The 20,128-nt window shown below is 48.2% G+C and overlaps 1 protein-coding gene across 4 annotated transcripts in view; it reads right to left on the reverse strand.

Moving 5' to 3' along the window:
* Positions 1 to 321: 321 nt before the first annotated feature.
* Positions 322 to 20,128, reverse strand: part of IL34 (interleukin 34) — a 59,762-nt gene continuing 39,955 nt past the window's right edge. For 3 of the 4 annotated variants that reach the window (XM_080936739.1, XM_080936741.1, XM_080936740.1), the window contains exons 2-7: positions 13,754 to 14,177; positions 8,186 to 8,319; positions 6,631 to 6,708; positions 6,220 to 6,381; positions 1,125 to 1,260; positions 322 to 919 (exon numbers count right to left, since the gene is read on the reverse strand). In XM_080936739.1, the coding sequence (XP_080792865.1) occupies positions 750 to 919; positions 1,125 to 1,260; positions 6,220 to 6,381; positions 6,631 to 6,708; positions 8,186 to 8,319; positions 13,754 to 13,781 (708 nt within the window). In that variant the 5' untranslated portion in view covers positions 13,782 to 14,177 and the 3' untranslated portion in view covers positions 322 to 749. The remainder of the gene's footprint in view (positions 920 to 1,124; positions 1,261 to 6,219; positions 6,382 to 6,630; positions 6,709 to 8,185; positions 8,320 to 13,753; positions 14,178 to 20,128) is intronic. The other variant, XM_080936742.1, reaches the window with a different exon arrangement.

The raw sequence follows: 20,128 nt of genomic DNA on the forward strand, positions 1-20,128 counted from the left end.
TCCTACCCCTGCACCCTGGTCTCTGCCATCCCTGACCTGGAACTCCAAGCCAGGCGTCACTCACTGATTTAAGTGCAGGGTGGTGAGAGACGGCTTGAGCAAGGACCTAGCTTGGTCTTTGATGTGCTCCCGGAAGACATTACTTGGGCTGAGACAGGAGCTAAACAGGGTGGGAAGAGCCAAGTATTCAATAGCCTGAAGCAAAACTCTGCCCACTGTGGGCTCCAGACAGCCCCGGCCCTAGGGCAGAACCAAGCCCACCCACCCTTCCATCTCCAGAACTCAGACCCTCCAGGTTCACCGTCATAGATGCAAGCCAAACCAAACAAATGGCCGTTTAATAGAAAAAGGAACCAGAAGAACATTGTCGTGGCAAGATACTGGCATTTGGTTGGTGCTCAGCTCAGCACCCCACAAGTCAGCACAACTGAAAAGCCCCAGGAAGTCCCAGAATCCTACATGGTACCCCGTCATTATTGGCCACCCACCTGTGGGGCTACAGTGTTTGCAAATCTCAGAACTGTCCACAGTTAAGGTGGCGGTAAGGGACAGCAACCAGCCATCCCCTCCAACACCCCTCCCCCGAGGCTCCAGGTGGTCTCGCAGGTACAGAAGGCAGAAAGCCTGCTTCTGGAAGAGGAGGCGCCTTTCCTAAAGGGCTACCTACCCACCATCCAGGAAAGTCTCAGATCCAGGCTAGTTTCTGAAACACATCCAGTGTCTTGACCCAGGGTCAACACATAGATTGCTCAGGGCAAGGGACCATGGCTTGAGCTTGGGGACCTGGGCAAGGACGTGGGGGGCTCCTGAGGCAAAGGGTACACACTGGTGGCTGCACATTGCATCAAAGACCCTGGATTGTGGGGATGGAGCCTGGGCAGCTCACAGTCCTGCCATTTTAAGATGGGACTTTGTTTACCTGCAAGAGACAGAAGAAGAAAAAAACAAAGCCTGCAGGACAGAACAGCCAAACCACACATTCTTGTCCCCAACCCAGCTTCCAAAAACAGCCTGTCAATGAGGAAAAGAGGGCTTCCCCCAAGACTGTGTGGACTCTGCCCACACACCTGGATCCAAATCCCTTGGCCTACAGTTGCCAGCCCCACCCACCGGAAGCCGCTTACAGCAAGAGCAGTAGAGCAGTTCCATGACCCGGAAGCAGTTGTCCAGCAAGGCTTTGGGCCGCACCAGCTTCAGGCTTAGGCCTGGGGTACTCAGAAGAGATAACACCGCTTCCACATGAGGGCCAATCTCCACATCCTGGGAGGGAGGAAAACATCAGGACAAATAAAGAGAAAGGGGACCTCACCACAAGAGAACCGAGGCAGCTATCTAGCCTGGAGCTATCAACTTCCTTCCCAGGACCAGAAGACTGAGGCTGTCACTCCTCACAGAGGCTTCTGTTTATCATCAGGAAGTAATTACACCAGCCGGGACTGGGAGGAGGCTGGGAACCTCCTTATTGCTCCAGCCTAGGCATGATTGGCAGCCTCCAGCCTGGGAAAACTGCCCGTCAGAAAGCAAAGACCTCTCTACCTAAGGAACAAGAGCAGAATCATGAGGATCCCTGGGGCGCGAGTCACTGGGCAGAACTAAACTTCAAGTTCAGCTGAACAGAGAGAACGGGATGGAGAGTAGTGTTGGCCCAGGAAGTCCAGGGTCACTATAGAGGCATCGTGGAAAAGCTAGGGCCTGAGCTACCTTCCCAAAGGTGTGCAGAACTCAAAGCATCTGGGCTAAACTTTATGCCCAAGTCCTCCAAAATACCCCTTAGTCCTACCCTTAAAATATCTGAATGTGACTGACCCCTTTTGGAAATCGAGTCAGCATGACTAAGGGGCTCAAGTTTACATCAATGTGTATTTAGGGTGGATTATAAACCCCAATGACTAATTGGTGTTGGGAATAGGACCAAGGGCCTTATGCATGTTAGAACAACTCTTTACATCCTCAGCCCTAGGATCTTTCTAGTGAAAGATTGTGAAGAACTACCAGGCAGGGGCCATGTGAGAAGTGAGACAGGGGTCAGAGCCAAGGAATATGTAGCACCACCAAAGTATGGAGGAACCAAGAGCCATTCAGGGCCAGGTGACCCTGTGACATCTCGATCCTGGGCTTCTGGTTTCCAGTACGAGAAAATACAATTTGGTTTAAGTCACCCAATTAAAGCTAATTCCCTACAGCAGCCTAGAAAGTCATGGCCTAGGGCAGAAAGAGGGTGATAGAGAGAAAGGAGGAACCTGCCCACAGCCTGGTTCCTGTCGGAGAACATAAAACATCTATGTCCCCTTGCCTAGTGACAGCAACTGCCACTAAGGGCCACTGCTCCATCAGAAACAAGGTCAGAGACAGCAGGCAGGAGACATTCTTCCAAAACCCAAAGAACAGCCTAAAGCTAGACATGGTGACATTACACATGTAATCCCTCACTCGGGAAGCTGAAGGAGGAGGGACATAAGCCCAAGCCAACCTGGACACAAAATGAGACGCTGACCCTACAAACAAAACTGAAGGTTGGGAGTGGGTGAGTGGGAGTGGGAACATCTTCATAGAAACGGGGAGGGGAAAAGAGAGAGGGGGGAAAAGGGGAGTAACATTTGAAATGTAAATACATGAAAGAGCCTATTAAAAAAAGCAAAAGAAAGTGATAAAAGACATTCAACATTGATTCTTGTCTTCAAAAAAAAAAAAAAAAAAAAAAAAAAAAACTAAAGAAAAAACTGGAAAAAGCTGCTGTTCCTCAAAAAACAAAAAGAGCCTCACGACCCAGAAATTAATGCTTTTTTTTTTTTTTTTTTTTGTCAGCACCAGGGTTTGAACTTAGGGCCTTGCAAATGCTAGGCAAGCACTAAACTACTGAACTGTACCCCAAACCAAGTGGGTGAACCTTGCTGGCTTTGTTTTGTTTTGGGGGTTAGTTAATTTTGTATTTCATCCATTGTTGTTGTTTTAAGACAGGGTCTCACTATGTAGCCCTGACTACCTGGAACTCAATATGTAGACCAGGCTAGCCTTGAACTCACAGAGATCCTCTTGCCTTTCCTGGTGCTGGGATTAAGCATGCTCCTCTACTCCTGGTCCTTGTTTTGTTTCTGAGACAAAGTCTGGATATGTAGCCTAGGCTGGCCCCAAACTTACAAATCTCTTGCCAATCATAGGATTAGTCTGTTCAACTTTATCCAAATGACGGATAAACTTTATCCATCGAAAACTTTACCATAGTACATGCAGGCAGAAACAAAAGAACAAATGGTGTTATCACCCATCTCAGAAACGGTACCAAAAGAAAAAATACGTAAGGGGAAAAAAAGACAGATTATAGGTTGTTACTTGGGGTGGAAAGAGGTGAGAAATGACTGCTTCATGTATAGTTTCTGACTGAGGTGACGGATGGTGCCAGAAATGGACGGAGGTGATGTGCAACCCTGTGAGCGTAATTAACACCGACAAACGGTGCACTAAAAATAGTCGACAGCAGACTTTCCATTATGATAAGTGTTCCCTCTGCCTTAGCCCCCACTCTCTGGTTTTTTAGCTGTCTTTTCTTTCCTTAAATTATTTTTTCTTATTTATTTATGCATATGAGTGTGTATACACGTGTGTGTTCCGTGTATGTGTGAGTGCCCATGGGGGCCAGTAGAGGCTGCTGGATTTCCGGCGCTTCAGTTGTGAGCCAGCTCACTTGGACCCATGGGTCCTCTGCAAGAGCAGCAAGTACTCTTGACCACTGAGCTATCGTCCCAAGCCCAGTTTCTTAAGGAAACAATGAAAGCAAGTTGAGGTGGGGAGGGGAGACTAGGTTAGCGCAGAACCCAGAACCCAGACATCTTCCCATGGATAGAGGAGTTAGAATAAAGCCTTTGAATTCTTGTTTTATGTACAGCTAAATAAGATTCAGGCTTATGAGCTGGAGCGATGGCTTAGCAGTTTAAAAGCAACAACTGATCTTCCAGAGGTCCCGAGTTCAATTCCCAGCAACTACATGGTGGCTCACAACAGATCTATAATGAGATCCGATGCCCTCTTCTGGTGTGTCTGGAAACAGCTACAGTGTACTCATATGTAAAGTAAATAAATATTTTTTTTTAATTAAAAAAAAAATATTTAGGCTTTAAAGTGATGATCTAAAAGCCCAGGAGTGAAACAACTTGTTCAAGGTTATACCGTTGGGAAGGGGAAAAAAAAAAAACTAGTGTTTGGGTCCCAGGACCTGACCTCTGACATCACACTATCACGAGCAAAGGCGGTAAGTGAAATCCAACATCTGTACATCACAGATGTTAACAGCGTTAGTTAGGAAGAAGGAAGATTAAAGGCTGACTTTAAGCCAGGTAGTGGTGCCTGTGTGCTTTTGATCACAGCACTCAGGAGACAGACAGGCAGATATCTGTGAGTTTAAGGCCAGCCTGCTCTACAGATTAAGTTCTAGGCAAAAAAAAAAAAAAAAAAAAAAAAAGCTAGCTATCAAACTGGGTAGGCAGGCAGAGGTAGAGGGAGTACCCAGCATACTGACTAAAACACCAACAGCAAGGAGGAGAGGGAAAAGGGATCAGACCCAACTACATCTGAAAAATAAAACCATCTCTATGTATAATGCTTCCATCTGAGAGCCCAGGATGGAGTCCTCACAGTCTCCTGCCTAGCCTCACTCCCATGAGCCCCTTAAAGTCTGTTCAATGATTAAAACAAAGGCAGAAAAGGACTCTTCCTCAAGGCAGATGGGCTTGCCCAGGACACCCATCTTGCTCACAAGCACAAAAGGACAAAAATCCCTGTGACCTTCTCAGCAGGAACTGGAAGAACCATCCCAGGAGACGTTCCAGACAGCTGCAAAAACAGTCGCCTGTCCCCAACCCTTTCATCATCAGAAGCTCCCAGCTGGTGACAAATGATCTGGCTGTGGGTTGGGGAGGCCAGGCAGCTGGCTGAGCAGAGGAGCAAGTGTGTATCCCAGCAGGTGTACACCAAGGGCCTGAGGAGGTAGGGACATGTCTGTCAGGTTACAACTCAGGAGGGTCTTTTTGGTTGGATGATCAGATATGGTTTTGAAGGTTACTTCTGAGACAGGCTCTCACAATGTAGCCCAGGTTGGCCTTGAACTTAACCTTTTTCCTCTTTAGCCTCCAGAGTGCTGGGCTACAATCATGCCACACTATCTCTTTTCCTTCCCATGTTTTTTTCTAAACTCAAGTCATAGTCATTGTGACTCACCCTCCACATTCCACAGGTTTTTGATAAAAACATAGTGTCACGGGTCCACTGTCACCACGTTACACAGAATAGTGTGAATACTCTGAAAGTTTCTGTCATTGCACCTTGTAACTGAACCTTTGGCTACTTTGTGGCTCTTTTTTCTTCCCACCCTTCTCCACCCCCTAACACTAGATAGAAAAGAAAAGAATAGAGAGAAAAAGGGACAATGATATTGTTCAACTACTTCCTGCTGATTAGGGGTGTCAAGTTCCTTGGGGAAAGTTTGATCTTTGCCCACCATCAGGATATTTAACTTTTTCTTCTTGTCTCTTTGTGCATGACTACTTGATAAACTGCAACAAACCACATCTAACCACCAGCTGGCCAAAACAACCCCTCCTGTCTGTCCGTCTGTCCATCCATCCATCCATCCATCTATCCATCCATCACACACTCGCAGAAACTATCTGCAGCTGGCAAAACCATGCCTCTGCTAGAGCACGAGGCAAATCACAGTCAACTGCTGAAGCAGCCCCATATCCCACACCTGGGATTAAAATGAAGACACATTCTTATAATATTTGTATTTAAAAAAACAAAACAAAATTTTCACTATATTCCCCCTCTCTTCCGTCTCCTCTGTCTAGAGGAGTCTCATTTCTCAGATGCAGAAATGAAGTCAGACTCAGGACACAAGAGGCAAAACCTGATCTACACAGCAAGCTTCAGGCCAGGCGGGGCTTCAGAACGGAACTCTCTCAAGAGAACAAATATATATTGGAAGTGAACAGTGGGCTGCAATAATTGGACTCAATGGGTTCTAAGATAAAAACAGCAAATAATAAAATAATAAAAGACTTAATTTTTTTTTAAAGAGGCGCTCTCGTGTAAGCTTGAAACAAGGTCCCAAATCCTTTCTGTCCCCATCCCTCGTGTGTTCTCGAATGCTCAACACATGGAAGAACTCTCCCTTTGTAGCCCTTGGCCAGCGCCTGTCAGACCCACAGGCGAAGGCACACAGCTCACCACGAGGCTCTGCTGAACGTTCTCCAGCAGTGTCTGAACCTCCTGTAGATAGTTCCGGGATGGGTGGCCGTCGAGCAGTACATCCAGCACAGACTCAGTGGCATTGAGACTCACCAGGACCCACAGGTACCGAAGCTCCCGCTCACTCACATGGGCCTTCTGCTGCAGGGACAGGAGACATCAGTGAAGGGCAAGCGCTGACCATTCCCCTACCCCACGGATTTGTCACTGCCTGGGAGCCATCACAGTCACCCACAGCGGCCAGCAGACAGCCTTGGACCTAGGTTAGTGGCAGGCTTGTTTGAGTGGCTAGAGAAAGGCCCCTGGTAAGTAGGACAACCTGCTAAGACCCACATGCTTCTGATGGCATCATGGAAGGCAGCGGCTCCCCATCCCAGAAAGGGTCCTCACCAGCCTTGTGATGTTGGCCACTCTGAGTACCCCCTCGTAAGGCACAGCAATCCTGTAGTTGATGGGGAAGTAATGTTTCTGAGAAGGAACAAGAACAAACCATGAGATCGGAGGCAGAAACTGCTTAGACAGGACCCCGAAGAGAGGAACCCAGCCTCGCAGTGTGACAACAGACAGGTCCTCTATCGAGAAGACAGCTCTGGGAAACTGGACTAAAAGACAGTTCTCATTCCCCTGGGACAAAAGAGGTAGGGGGCAGAAGGGGGAGATCAGATACAAAAGTCCAGTAAGGACTGAAGCTTCAGGCCCAGGGTATGAACCCAGGATTTTCAAGAAGACATGGTACTTTTGGAAGAATATGGTTTATCTGATGCTTACAAAGGTAACCTCCTTTGTACAGCTCTGTGAACACATTAAATATCAACAAGTCTGGAGTCTGACACCTTATTTGTTATTAATAGTGTGTGTGTGTGTGTGTGTGTGTGTGTGTGTGTGTGTATCTGTCTGTCTGTCTGTCTGTCTGTCTGTCTGTGCAGGCATGGACATCCCTCTCAGCACTAATATGGAGGTCAAAGGATAACTTTTAGGAGTTGGTTCTCTCCTTCTGCCCTTATGTGGGTTCTGGGAATTGGACTCAGGCCATTAGACTTGGGTAGCAGGTGCCTTTTACTCACTTAGCAGTCAGTCTCATCAGCCCATAGTGTATGCTTTCAGGCTAGTGGGTTGTATGGTGTATGAGTTACATCTCAAAGAAGATAGTCTCGGAGACAATCCTATAGAGCTGGGCGTGTGTTTGTAATCCTAGCACTGGGAGGCTGAAGCAGGAGGATCTCAAGTTCAAAGCCAACCTGTACAACATGACCTTGTATCAAAAAGGCACAAGGGCTAGGATGTAACTCTGTTGGTAAAGTGCTTTGCCTAGCATAGGCAAGGTCCTGATTTTGCATAAAGCCTCAGTACTTCCTAAACTAGGCACAGTGGCACCCTTCTGTGAACTAGCCCTCAGAAAGCAGAGACAAGAGGATTAAAAGTTAAGGGTCATTCTATACATATTATGTATAAGGGTCATTATACATAATAAGTTCAAGGCTGGTCTGGGGTACATACATCTCAAAAAGAGAAAGGAAAACAAAACAAAAATTAACCACAACAAAGAAGAACACCTCCTAAAAGAACAGAAACTAACCCAGGCATGTAGAAAGCCTGCAATACCATGTGGACAGCTCCAGTTTCCAAAAGGAACCAAGTTTTTTTGACTTAAAGGTCTTTGTCTCCTCTACTCATAACTACCTAAGACCCTCTCCATTGAGTCCCTGGAGGCCTTTCCCCAATTAGGATAAAAGCCGTAAGGAAGTAGACTTGAAGGTCAACTGGGGCATGGGGAGGCTCATGAGGCAGGGAGAGAACAGTAAAACACATTGGTTATGTGGTAGGGAAGGGTGGAGAGAGTAACTGTAACTCTGGGGCTGATATAGATATGAGGTGGGAGGGAGCTCTGCTCCAGGTGAACCTTGGTGCTTGGGAACAGGGATTCAACTGGTGCTCTCCTGGTTACCATGTACTGAAGCCGGTTCTTGTACTGAAGCTTGCCCCGAAGGTAGCCTGTAAGGTCACACTCCTTATCTTGGGCCAGAGTCCATATCTCCAAATTCTCATTTCCCAAAGCCACGTCAAGTAGGATTCCAAGACCTGTGAGACATACCCAACAAGAGCCTATGAGCTCCAGGCGCTGTGTCTGCGCTCCACCTGGTGTGCATAACTGTATTACTCATCATCCATTTTTCAAGGATAGCAAGTACTGATGAGAAAGGCAGGCACGCACAGAACCCTAGGAAGGACTTGTCACCTGGAGTAGCAAGCACACCCCACCCTGGTCAGAGAGTCCCCAAGGTATGGTCTCCAGTCTCCCCTAGTTCCTGCTCTTTGGGTAAGTACATAGTTCAGGTTCCAAGGCACCTCTCACCCCTTTGTCTGGAGTGACACCTTTTCAAAGCTCGATTTTCTTTATTAGATGTACCAGCAGATCTTTTAGCTCCTTCCAGTCTGATGGGTCTGGGATGCTAAAGAGACCTACACAGGCTGAACTAACAAAAATTGGCAGTCTTTTTTGTCTGAGACAGTACCAGGCATGACCACTAGGTGCCACTGTGACCTCAAAAACAGCTCTTGGGTACGCTGCACCCTTGAACAGGAGTTAGAGGGTATGGGAAATATTTGAGAGAAATTATAATAAATTATAATAAATATGAATAGGAATCGAGTAGATGAAGGAAACACAAAAGAGCAACAGATACCCAAAGGGCCAGTCTTACTAGACTTTTCATTCAAATGAAAGCAATCAGATGTAGTCTGAAATCAGAGAAACACACACAAAACCGACCAGGAACAAGGAAATGAAGAAGGTTTTTAGGAGATGATTTCGTTTTAATAATCCTGATGCTGCCAAAAGGGTTCTCAGCCTGGAAATACATTTGGCCCGTTTAATAATGAAATGGATTTAAACTCTATAACCTTTGACCCACTAAACACATAAACTAGAAAGAAAAACAGGAAAAGATTTACTGACAAAGATTCAAGTGGCATCGTTGAGAAATAAATAATAAATCAAGACTTATTTATTGATGGGGGGAGACTGTGCGTGGTGATGTACGTTATGGGGAAATATTTAAGATATGCTTGATGACCTTCCTAAGGAAGCATGAGCCAATCACAGCAGCACAAAGGATGACTTCAACTTTATTAATTAACTGCCTGTGCTTTGAAAAATGAGATGCGAATAGGTCTGCCAGATATCTCTGGGAAATTAGACTCATCCTGATGTGCTGGGACATTTGTCAGTGATCTCCAGCCAGTTCCCCTGGCTGACCTGGAACTTTCTGTGTAGCTCAGACTAGCTTGAACTCACAGAGACCCACCTGCCTTTCTTCCTGGGTGCTGAGATTAAAAGTTCGAGCCATGCTCATAGTGTCTGTTGTCAAAACCAATAACCTTTTCTCTCTTTTTTTTTCCTCTTTTCCTTTTGGTCAAGACAGTCAGACAGACTGACTTACCTCCCTAACCTGTTACAAGTACACATCACTAACTGGATCTCTCTCCTCTCACTTCCTGACATCTTGAAGATTTTTGTCTTCATGTCTCCACTGGCTTCTCTTCCCTGTCTCCAGGCCCACCCTGCTTGTTCCCACTTGCTGGACCAGGTACTAGGAGCACTCTGTTTCCCCTGATACTTGGATCTACTCAGGCCCTGCTCTCTATGCAAACCAGAGCTACTGCCCTCCCCATCGGCAGAACTCTGACAACCACTTTCTTGCAAGGAGGCATGTTTGTAAGAATCAATCTTTCCCATGCACCTAACACAGCATTGGGCTACAGGGAAAAATAAACACAACCAGTATTGGTCCTACAAGATGGCTCAGTGGATAAAGGGGCTTGCTACCAAGCCTGATGACCCAAGTTCAATCCCCAGGAACCACATGGTAGAAGGAGAAAACGAACTCCTGCAAACTTCCCCTTGACCTCCACACAGTCACCATGACACACAAAACCCCCTCCCGAACAAAATAAAATGTAAAATACAATTAAATAAATAAATAAACACAGTGCTGGGTCCATTGACATAGGTTTGCTTTTGGTTGCTGCCTTGCCTTGCAAACCCACACTGAGCCCACCCACTCCTGGAACTGTCTGAGGCTTCTGCCCCAACCCTAGACGGCCACACCAGTACTACTTGCCTGGGTCACTCGTTACCTAGCCAGGTCATAGCATCTGGGGAATACGAAGAACTAAAGCTGTAAGTAGAGCGTCTGGGGACTGAGCCTCACACCGGAAGGGAGAGGTAGTTTCTGGGAAAGGCAATGAGAGCCCGCATCTGGATCCCCTAGGGAGTTGGCTGAGGAATGGGTGGGCCAACTCCTCTCCTTGTTTTTGATCCAACAGGTAGAGGAGGCACCTCTGCCGTGCACTCCTGGTTGCGATGACAACCATTGGGAACCATGGACCTGAGTGACAACTTGCAAATTGGTAATCATAGCAGCTACATCTGGTGCACAGGGATTGTACATTAAAGAGCAGCAGCAACAAAAGCCTTCATCTCTTGGGGTCAGGTGTTCTGTCCTATCCTATCCATACTGGGTCTTCTTTCCTCCCAACAGCCAAGCAGTCACTATAGCCTGTCAATCCACCAGGTCCCGCCCCATGGACCACGTTACTTTGTAGGGGCCTATTATGGCTTTACCAAATGCGTCCTTAAGATAGGAGTCAGGTTTATCCCAGCTGGTTTTCTGTCCCGCTGATACCCACTAGAGTTATCCAGGAAGGGGAGCCTATGTTGAGGGAATGCCCCAATCAGATTGCCTATAGGCAACTCTGGCATTTTCTTGGTTAATGATTGATGTGGGTGAGCTCAGCTCACAGGGAGATGTGCCGCCCCTGGATGATGGTTCTAGCTGCTGTAACAAAGCATGGAAAGAAAGCCAGAGAGGGGCTTCTCTCCATGGTCTCTACTTCAGCTCCCACCCCTCACCTCCACCTCTTTGCCCTTGGCTTCCCTTCATGGTGAGTTACCACTGTGAGCGTAAGTAAACACCTTCCTCTCTATGTTGCGTTTAAGCGTGGTGTTTTATCGCATCAGTAGAAAGAAAACTATGGCAGGATCTTAGAATAACCTTGGCACCTGAGCCTGGCATGGCAGGCATGCCAGCCATCCTGGTAAAGCCTGTCCGTAGGTAACCTGCCTTCCCCCAGATTGAACACACTTGCAGCCAGGACAGCATTTCTAATTACATGTGTTATTTTCCTGCTTCCTCCACTGGGAGAAACCAGGGACCAGGCAGGGACAGCATAGCTGAAAGCTCAGGACTAGCTGTCATTCACATGCTTTGCACACTAGGAGCCACGCAGCTACTGTCCCACTGACCTGGTCAGGCCTTCCTGTCTCCTCCCCCTCCAGAGACAACAACCAGGATCTGGAAGCACAGGCTGAGGTTTAAGGCTTTCCCTGGCCCAGACACTGGTGGGGGAGAGAGGGGACCATGTGCCCCCCAACAAGGTAGCCATTACTACCAGGATAAATGAAGCTTATCGCCTCCATCCCCACTGACCAATGCCAGTCTGTAAAGTAGGTTGAATATCATCCCCCTCCCAAATTCCTATTCACTTGGAGTCTAAGAATAGCTTTATTTGGAAACAGGCTCATTACAGGTGTAACTAAAGCAAAGGCGCTTAGGTTGTCCTGGGCTTAGGGAGAGCCTAGGTCCAATGGCTGGTGTTTCAGGAGAAAGATGTCACAGGGGGAAAGGCCTTGCAGATGTGGATAGTATGCAAATTGATAATCCTGCCATGTGCCAAGGAACACAGGGAGCCACCAGAAGCAGGAGGAGGTATAAAAGATGCTCCCCTGGAGCCTCCAGAGGCTATGGTGACCAGTGACACCCTAATTTCAGACCTCTAGGCCCCAGAACTAGGAGAAAGTACATTGGCACACCAGTCACAAATCTGTGGTGATGCTAAGGTAGCCTAACATCCTCCAGGTCCCAAAGACCCCCTGTAAGATGGCCCCTGCCCTGCCAGCCTCTCCCTACAGCCAGTCCCTGCCAAGTCCTGAGAGATGCCATCTGAAACACTCCTCCTTCGACCAGGCTTCTCTAGTCTCACTTCCCCTCAGCTAAGCCTAGTGAGACGATCAGTCAGTACAGGACCCTCCCATCACCCTGCCAGACAACCTGAGACCTGAGTTTGACCCCTAGGACTCACATGTTGGAAGGAGAGAACAGACCCTCATCCCCCCCCCCACCATGGCACACGTGCACCCTCCTTCCCAACACAATAAGTAAATAAATGTAATCATTTGGAGCTGAAGAGGTGCCTCAGTGGTTCAGAGCACCTCCTGCTCTTTTAGAGGCCCCCAAGTTCAGTTGACAGCACCCATGCCAACTGTCTGTAACTCAGCTCCAGGAGGACCTAATCTCTGGCCTCCCGGGACACCAGTTACTTGTACATACGCACACACACACACATAATGAAAAATGGTAAAACTAAATCTTTAAATGTAATCACTTCTCTCTCGGGAACTGACCCTCAGCTCCCTAACCCCCTAATGCTCTACCTGGCAAAGCAGAGCTGGTGCTCAAGGCCTTGGGAAGCTGAGTGTGGCTTGCCTATCTAGTCAAGCTTCTCCCAGCTACACCACTAAACTTTTGCATGCTGTCTCTCTGCTTGGGACACTGTTCCCATTCTCCTACCTCTACCAGGATACCACCTAGCCTTTGAGTCCTCGAGAGGACTCCTGCCCACACTTCCATCCCCCTTCCCTTAAGATGTAAAAGCTTCCAGAATACTGGGTCTGGCTGGGTCCTTCACCCATTCTGAATGTCCCCAACCTCTGTAGTCTCTCTCTATGCACCAGGGGCAGAATGTGCCCAGCTCTTCTCAGAAGCCTTGTGGGTCCTAACCCCTGCCTCATTTGTTTGGTATACAGTTCTTGGATGCCTAACTTCAGGTCACATGGGGAATGAGAGTCGTGTCAAGTCATGACAGTGACTCACCATTAGCCCCATAGCTGGCATTGAGTCTGGGAGTCTGGGAGGGTCTCAGCCCGGCTTCCCACCCAGCAGGTTCTTTCCTGATTTCTATCCCCATTTCAACTTATTTTTCTCTTTACCAGGAGAGCACTGTTGTCTTTCTGCTTTTTAATTTTGACCTGTTATGGAGGGAGGGGTAGAAGGGCTACCTTCTTCCAGGCCCCTTCTTTCCGTGTGTTGTGCCTTCCCTACCCCCTACTAGCCACACCCAGGAAGATAGAAAGCTTCTGTCTAGCACCTCTGTCCCCACCCTGCTCCCCAGAGCCAATGAAACTACAGAGGTGAGAAGCTGCCACCCACCCCAGTGCCTGCCCCATTCTGCATCCATTCAGATTGTACCTATGAGCCTGAGGTCAGAGGCAGGCAGAACAGAGGGTAGTCATGGATCCCCTATCCCTGAGGCTGCCTGCAACCCTCTGGGAAGCATTTCAACCTCTTACTAGCAAGAACTGCCCTGGTTGCTATGGTTACAGGAGAACCAGCCACCCACCAAGGCCTTCCAGGACAGGATCACTAGGTACAACCCCCCAACCCCCGGTACTCACAGTATAACCAGGCGAGTCCCCAGGGCATGATGGTGCACTGGGTGCCCCCTGAGAGCAGAGGCACTGTCCCCAGCAGTGTATCCAGAAGCCTGAGCAGGGGCCTACATGGCCTCAGGTCAGCAAAGGTGGCCACCAAGTCTAGGATGGGCTGGCCCAGGCTGAGAGGGGGCAGGTACTCCTGGGGTAGCTACCGCCCTATCTGCTTGGCAGGGCGGAGGACAGCCAGGGGGCGGTGGCTGCCAGCTCCATTGCAGCTCAGAAACTGGTGTGAGACAGTGGCTTTGGGGTCTCTGGAGGAGGAGGAGGAGGAGGAGGGAGAGGAGAAGGAAGAGAAGGGAGTCCCCAGCAGGCCTCTTGGAATCTGGGGCTGGGTGGCGCTTTCTCTGCTTTCTCCGACTGCAGCTGCTCAGTGTGAAGTCTAGTTCTGGAAAAAGAAGGAGGAGAGAGAGACTGATTATGTAAGAGTTTTGCTGCCACTCAGCCACCAACCCGGAAAGGAAGACCCACCATGCACAGTGTCCCCGCCGAGACACCCAGCCCTGTCTTCACGCACAAGAAATGACTCCAAGGCACCTCAGTAGCTGCCTGGAACCGAGGCGTATGTTTCCCAAGTCAGGACACACCGTCTGGCAGCTTTTGAGTTGGGACTAAAAGGAACAGCAGAGCTCACAGGCTAGGAGGCTGCCTGGAGGAGGTGAGATGCCAGGTTAAATCCAAGTAATACATGCTTCAGGGGAGGCCACAGAGTGGAAGACGTTACACCCCGCATTCACCGCCATTTAGTTCCTTCCTGTCACCTACCTGTGTCCCCTGCCAGGTAAAAGCTGATGGACCAGTTTAATTTGAATTTGAGATAAACGAACACTCTTTCTAGTGAAGTATTTGATGTATAGTATTGTAGGCAGCAAATATAGCACAGAGCATACTTGTGCCAATAAACAAGCAAACAAACATCATAGTCAGGTGTAGCACACAACAGGGTGGTCACAGCACCCCAGAGACTGAAGCAGGAGGATGGAGAGGCCAGACAGAGCTGTACAGCAAGACATCTTCAATCCTAGCAAAGGCAGAGGCGGGTGGATCTCCAAGTTCGAGGCCAGCCTGGTCTACAGAGCAAGTTCCAGGACAGCCAGGGCTACACAGAGGAAGAGAAAGAAAAATAAAAAGTGTGTGTGGAATTCAAGTCTGACCTGCTGGTGATCAGCCCCGAAAGTCAACACCCCCACAGAGCCCAGCAAACTGTGGGCTGTGTGGTTCCGTCTTACGGATGAGGTGGAGAGTCATCGGCAGAACCAGCTTAGAAACTCAGTTTCTCACTGTGCAATTTCCCTCCCTTAGGTCAGAAGAAACGGCCACAATCTGAGGGCATGGTGGGAACAGGTGTGGTGGGGGAGATCTTCTCTACCCTTATATCTGTGACACACAAACCTGCAGAATGTACCAAAGTGACCCTTGGGCTCGGGGTACAGCTTAGTGGTAGAGAGCTTGCTGGGCAGACAGGAAGTCCTGAGGTCAAGCCCTGGCAAAGAAGGAGCTAGGAAGCAGGAAAACCATGGCCAGGCTGTCCTGGCTAAGGCTAACCTGGGCTACATCATAAGACTCTGTCTGAAACAAAATGGCAAAGCAGACACGCTAGCTCTCAAATCCTCTAAAGCAGGTGGGGCCACTTACAATAAAGAACATAATTCAGATTCCCTGGACCTCAGCCCTGTTCCTTTCCCCCTTCTGACCCTCTCCCTGCCCTCCTCCTTTCCCCCATCCCACCCTGGTGACCTTCCTATTATAGGGTCACTATAAATACTATGGCCCCTCCACCAAGATCTAGTCTCATATTAGCTCCAGTTGACCTCAAACTCACTGGCTATACATCCGAGGATGACCCTGAACTTCTGATCTTCCCGACTGTACCTCATCGAGAGCTGGGCTTCCAGGCATGAATCACCACATTGCATTTACACAGTGATGCGGCTGGAATCCAGAACTTCATGCATGCCAGACAAGCACCCTACCAACTGAGTTACATCACCAGCCCCAACGGGATCTTCTCATTGTTACTTAGTGCATGCTTATGGAATCTCATACACACACACACACACATATATACATATATGTATGTATAATTCACATATATATATATATATATATATGTATATATGTGTGTGTGTATAGACACATTTATAGAGCCATGTAACTGCTATAGTAATCCATCTATAAAAAACTTCCTTCACCCCCCAAACACCCCACCTCTGTTGCTTTGTAGGGGCTCTTCCACAGCAGCCCTACAGCAACTCATCTGTTTCCTGTCCAGCACATCCCCCACCACACCCCTCCAAATGTCACGCCAATGCAATCTTGAAGTGTAGATTTTGCATCTCATCTCTTTCATTCAACACAATGAATTTGGGTGCCGTCACGTTGAAATGCGTGGTTATCGTTTCCTCTTTTTCCTTGCTCAGTAATAGTCCTTTATGTAGACAAATCATGTGTCTGCCCACTAATCGAAAAGCATCCGAGTCCATCTGGTCTTTGATGAGCATAAAGAAGGTTATAAGCCCCAGTGGACAGGTTTTGGTGTGAAGGAGGTTTCTATCTCTTTTGAATCCTTCTCCAACTCTGAATAATGTCCCACTGTCCTTTAGAACAATTGGAGCTCTGCATGCCAGCCACAAAACCTGGGCTGTCATAATTACTTATTTCTGAGCTCTCCCAGGCTTCCTCACACCGCCACACACACACACAAGGGGTTCTTCACTATGTCCAAATAGAAGAATCCTGTTGCTCCTTCTGTGTGTGTATGTGCAGGTGCATGCCCAGAGGCACATGCAGAGGCCACAGGAGAATGTTGTGTGTCCAACTCTGTCACTCTCCACCTTATTTCTCTGCAGAGTTTCTGACTGAACCTGCACCCAGGCTGACTGCCAGCACACCCCAGCTAATCTCCTGTCTACATCTGGGATTCCTATAACTGAGCCTGCTATTTGTTTGTTTGATTGGTTTGGTTTTTGTTATTGTTCCCTCTCTTTTTAAAGATTTATTTTATGTTTGAGTACACTGTCTCTGTCTTCAGACACACCAGAAGAGGGCATCAGATCCCATTACAGATGGTTGTGAGCCACCATGTGGTTGCTGGGAATTGAACTCAGGACCTCTGGAAGAGCAGCTCTTAACCACAGAGCCATCTCTCTAGCCCTTGTTTTTGTTTTTACTTGGGTACTAGGAATTCAAATGCAGGTCCTCAAGTGTGCACAGCGAAAGCTCTTACATGCTAAGCCACACTCCTGGCCCCTGTTGCAGCTTCTTCATTCAGAAGAGACTCTAGCCTTGAACCCCACCATGCATCCTGCTCTGCCTGTTTCCAACGGAGAAGTCAAGTGGGAAAAAGAGGCACAGCCAACCTCATGTCACACATGTATCAACCACATGTCACACTGAGGCCCCTCTATGAGTCCCATTGAAACGAGAAAGCAGGAAGGGCCTCATGGAAGCTGCCAAGAGGAAGGTATCTGCTGACAAGTTTTGATCTGGAGTTGAGGCTCTGAAGAAATCAGGCTCCTGGCTGTGGTCCTTTGAATGAGATGTCACCTCTAGGCTCAGATACTAGGATGCCTGGTCCCAGTTGGCAGTGTTATTTGAGGGGGGTTATGTGTGGCTTTGTTGAAGGAAGTGTGTCACTGGAAGTCTGTCTGCCCCTCCACTCCACTATCATGGACTCTATTTTATTTATTTGTTTGTTTGTTTATTAATTTACATGAGCACACTGTCACTGTCTTCAGACACACCAGAAGAGGGCATCGGATCTCATTATAGATGGTTGTGAGCCACCATGTAGTTGCTAGGAATTGAACTCAGGTCCTCTGGAAGAGCAGTCAGTGCTCTTAACCTCTGAGCCATCTCTCCAGCCCCATCGTGGACTCTTAACCATAAATTAAGAACCTCTGGCACCATAAGTTCAAATAAATTCTTTCTTCTATAAGTTGCCTTGGCCTAGGTGTTTTATCACAGTCACAGAAAGTACTGTCTGGTAGCAAAAGAAATTCCTACTTTAGAGCTCACAGGTCTTGCCCACCCTGGCAATGAGAGCTTACCCATGATCCCCAAATCTTCAACACTGACTTCATCAGGTCCTAGGAGGGCAGGGCCTGCCTGGATTTCTTTGTCCCCACGTCTATCTCTGTCCTTGTCTCGGGGTGAGGATGGAGGTGGATGAAGAATGCCTGCCTTTCCCAGTCCACCCCACCCCACCCCTGGGGCTCACGGCATTATTGGGAAACTCATGGAGAGAAAGGACAAAAAAATGGGAGAGGGTGGAGCGGTCAGCATAGTTCCACGATGAAGAAGAGTGGCTTCAAAGTCACAGAAACAAAAAGCAAATAACAGCCTCGCTAAGTCATGACTTCAGGGTCCTGGGTTGGGGATGGGGGTAGGGTCAGAGAGAGGGCAGGTGCCGGGAAAGGGGGTGGGGAAAAGGGGTGTATGAGCTAAATCTTCCATAGACAGAAGCAAGGACTTGCTTGTGGGACTTGGGAGGGATCAGCTACAGTTGGGTGTGTTTGTTTGGGTGCTCCTGAAGTTTGAATACAGGGCTGAGTCTGGTAGGTATTTCTTACCCTTTCCAATGAGCAATATCTCCAGCCCTTGATAATGTGGTTTTTAGGTCTCACAGTGTGGCCCTAGCTGGCCTAGAACTCACCATATAATAAAAGAGGCTAGTTTTGAACTCAGAGATTCACCTGCCTTCCTCAGTGCTGGATTAAAAGCGTGTGTTACCATGCCTGGCTGAGAGCTGTTTCTGTTTGCTTGGGGCTTTGTTTTTGTTTAAATTCCTATATCTGGAAAGGGAGACAAGACAGGAGGAGGCCTGATGTTGGTTATAATGTCACATTGAGCTATTTTATTCTTTATAATCTGCAGAGAGATCTATGGTTGAGGAGGGGCTATTATTGTTTTGTTTTGTTTTTTAAGACAAGGTCTACGATACGTATCTCAGACTAGCTTCAAATTCAATATGTAGCCCCAAAGGTGAACTTGAACTTCTGTTCCTCCTGCTCAGACCTGTGCTGAGATTGACCACTATGCTTTTATCAGGGGTCAAAACTCAACCATGGGACAGAGGCTCTCTGCCAAAGGCTCTCTGCCAATTTTGCTCTATCATAGCTCACAATTTGGACTCTTTTTCTTTGTAAGGAACTCCTGTTTTTAGCTGTCCAACCAAACCAGGACCCTCTCATCGTCCCCTTCTCCCTTGGGAAGTCCTGTGCTTTCTGGTCTCTCCCATTCATCCCTGGCTGAGCACTATCGCCTCCAACTCTGGGGAGCGGGTGGAGAGGAGTTGGAATCTGAGTAAGAATCCCAGTGGTTGAGCTCTGGAGCCAGTTTGGCAGCACAGAAGACACACAAGGAATTTCAGGATGTACAAAGCCCTCAGAGTTCCCAGGAATCCAGGCTGACTGACCAAGAGTGGGCTTGGCTGACACAGACCGAGCTTGGCTGCTCCTGCCTAGGCTCGGTTCACCCAGGTTGGGCTCAGATAATCTGGGTTGATCTCATCTGGTCTAGGCTGCTCCTATTGTGCTAATCCTAGCTAAACTCCACGGCTCTACCCTGGACACGCTGAGAACTCTGCTGATCCTGACTGGGCTTTCAGACCTAAACTGGGCTTAGGTGGCCCAGGCTGGACTCTGCTGGTTCAATCTGGATTCAGCAGAGTCAGTCTGAGTTTGGCTGATACATGATGCAGGCCCAGTCATGCTGGTAAGTTTGCTGGCTGATCTAGGTAGGCCTCACTGGGATCACATCCATAGGGATAGCCTAGGCTAAATTCTCACAGCAGAAGCAGAGTTGCAGGAAACGGAACAAGAGTTAAGGCCCTTTAAGTCCAAGACTCAGAACAATGACACCAATCACTCTGTCACTTGGGGAAGCAAGACTCTACTTTCTGTCGAAAGGAACAGAGTTATACTTAAGGCCACGGATGGGTGTGGGTAAACAACAAGAGCCATATTTACAACCCATTTATTACACCTACCTGGAACATTCTTCTCCCCCAAAGAAGCCAGGCATGACCTAAAAGTATTAGGGAGCAGAATATTGGGTCACCCGCCTAGCCTGGCCACTTTTCTCTTTAAGTAGGACAGAGCCCCAAAAGACTTCAGAGACAATGCTTACAAGCCCACATCCTAGGGATGAGAAATGGAGACCTAGATGGGGAGGGAACTGGCCCGAAGCCATATCCGGCCCTCCCAACCGGCTTTCCTCCTGGGAACTAAGCCACGGCCCCTTAAGAATGTAGGAGGTTCAGGCAGTGAGCTCAGAGCTCAGGGCTGCATCAGCAGATGTTCTAAAGGAGGAGGAGGTGGAAGAAAATAGGACCTAGCT

This window comes from Micromys minutus (assembly GCF_963924665.1).
Source record: "Micromys minutus genome assembly, chromosome: 24".
NCBI classification, from domain to species: domain Eukaryota; kingdom Metazoa; phylum Chordata; class Mammalia; order Rodentia; family Muridae; genus Micromys; species Micromys minutus.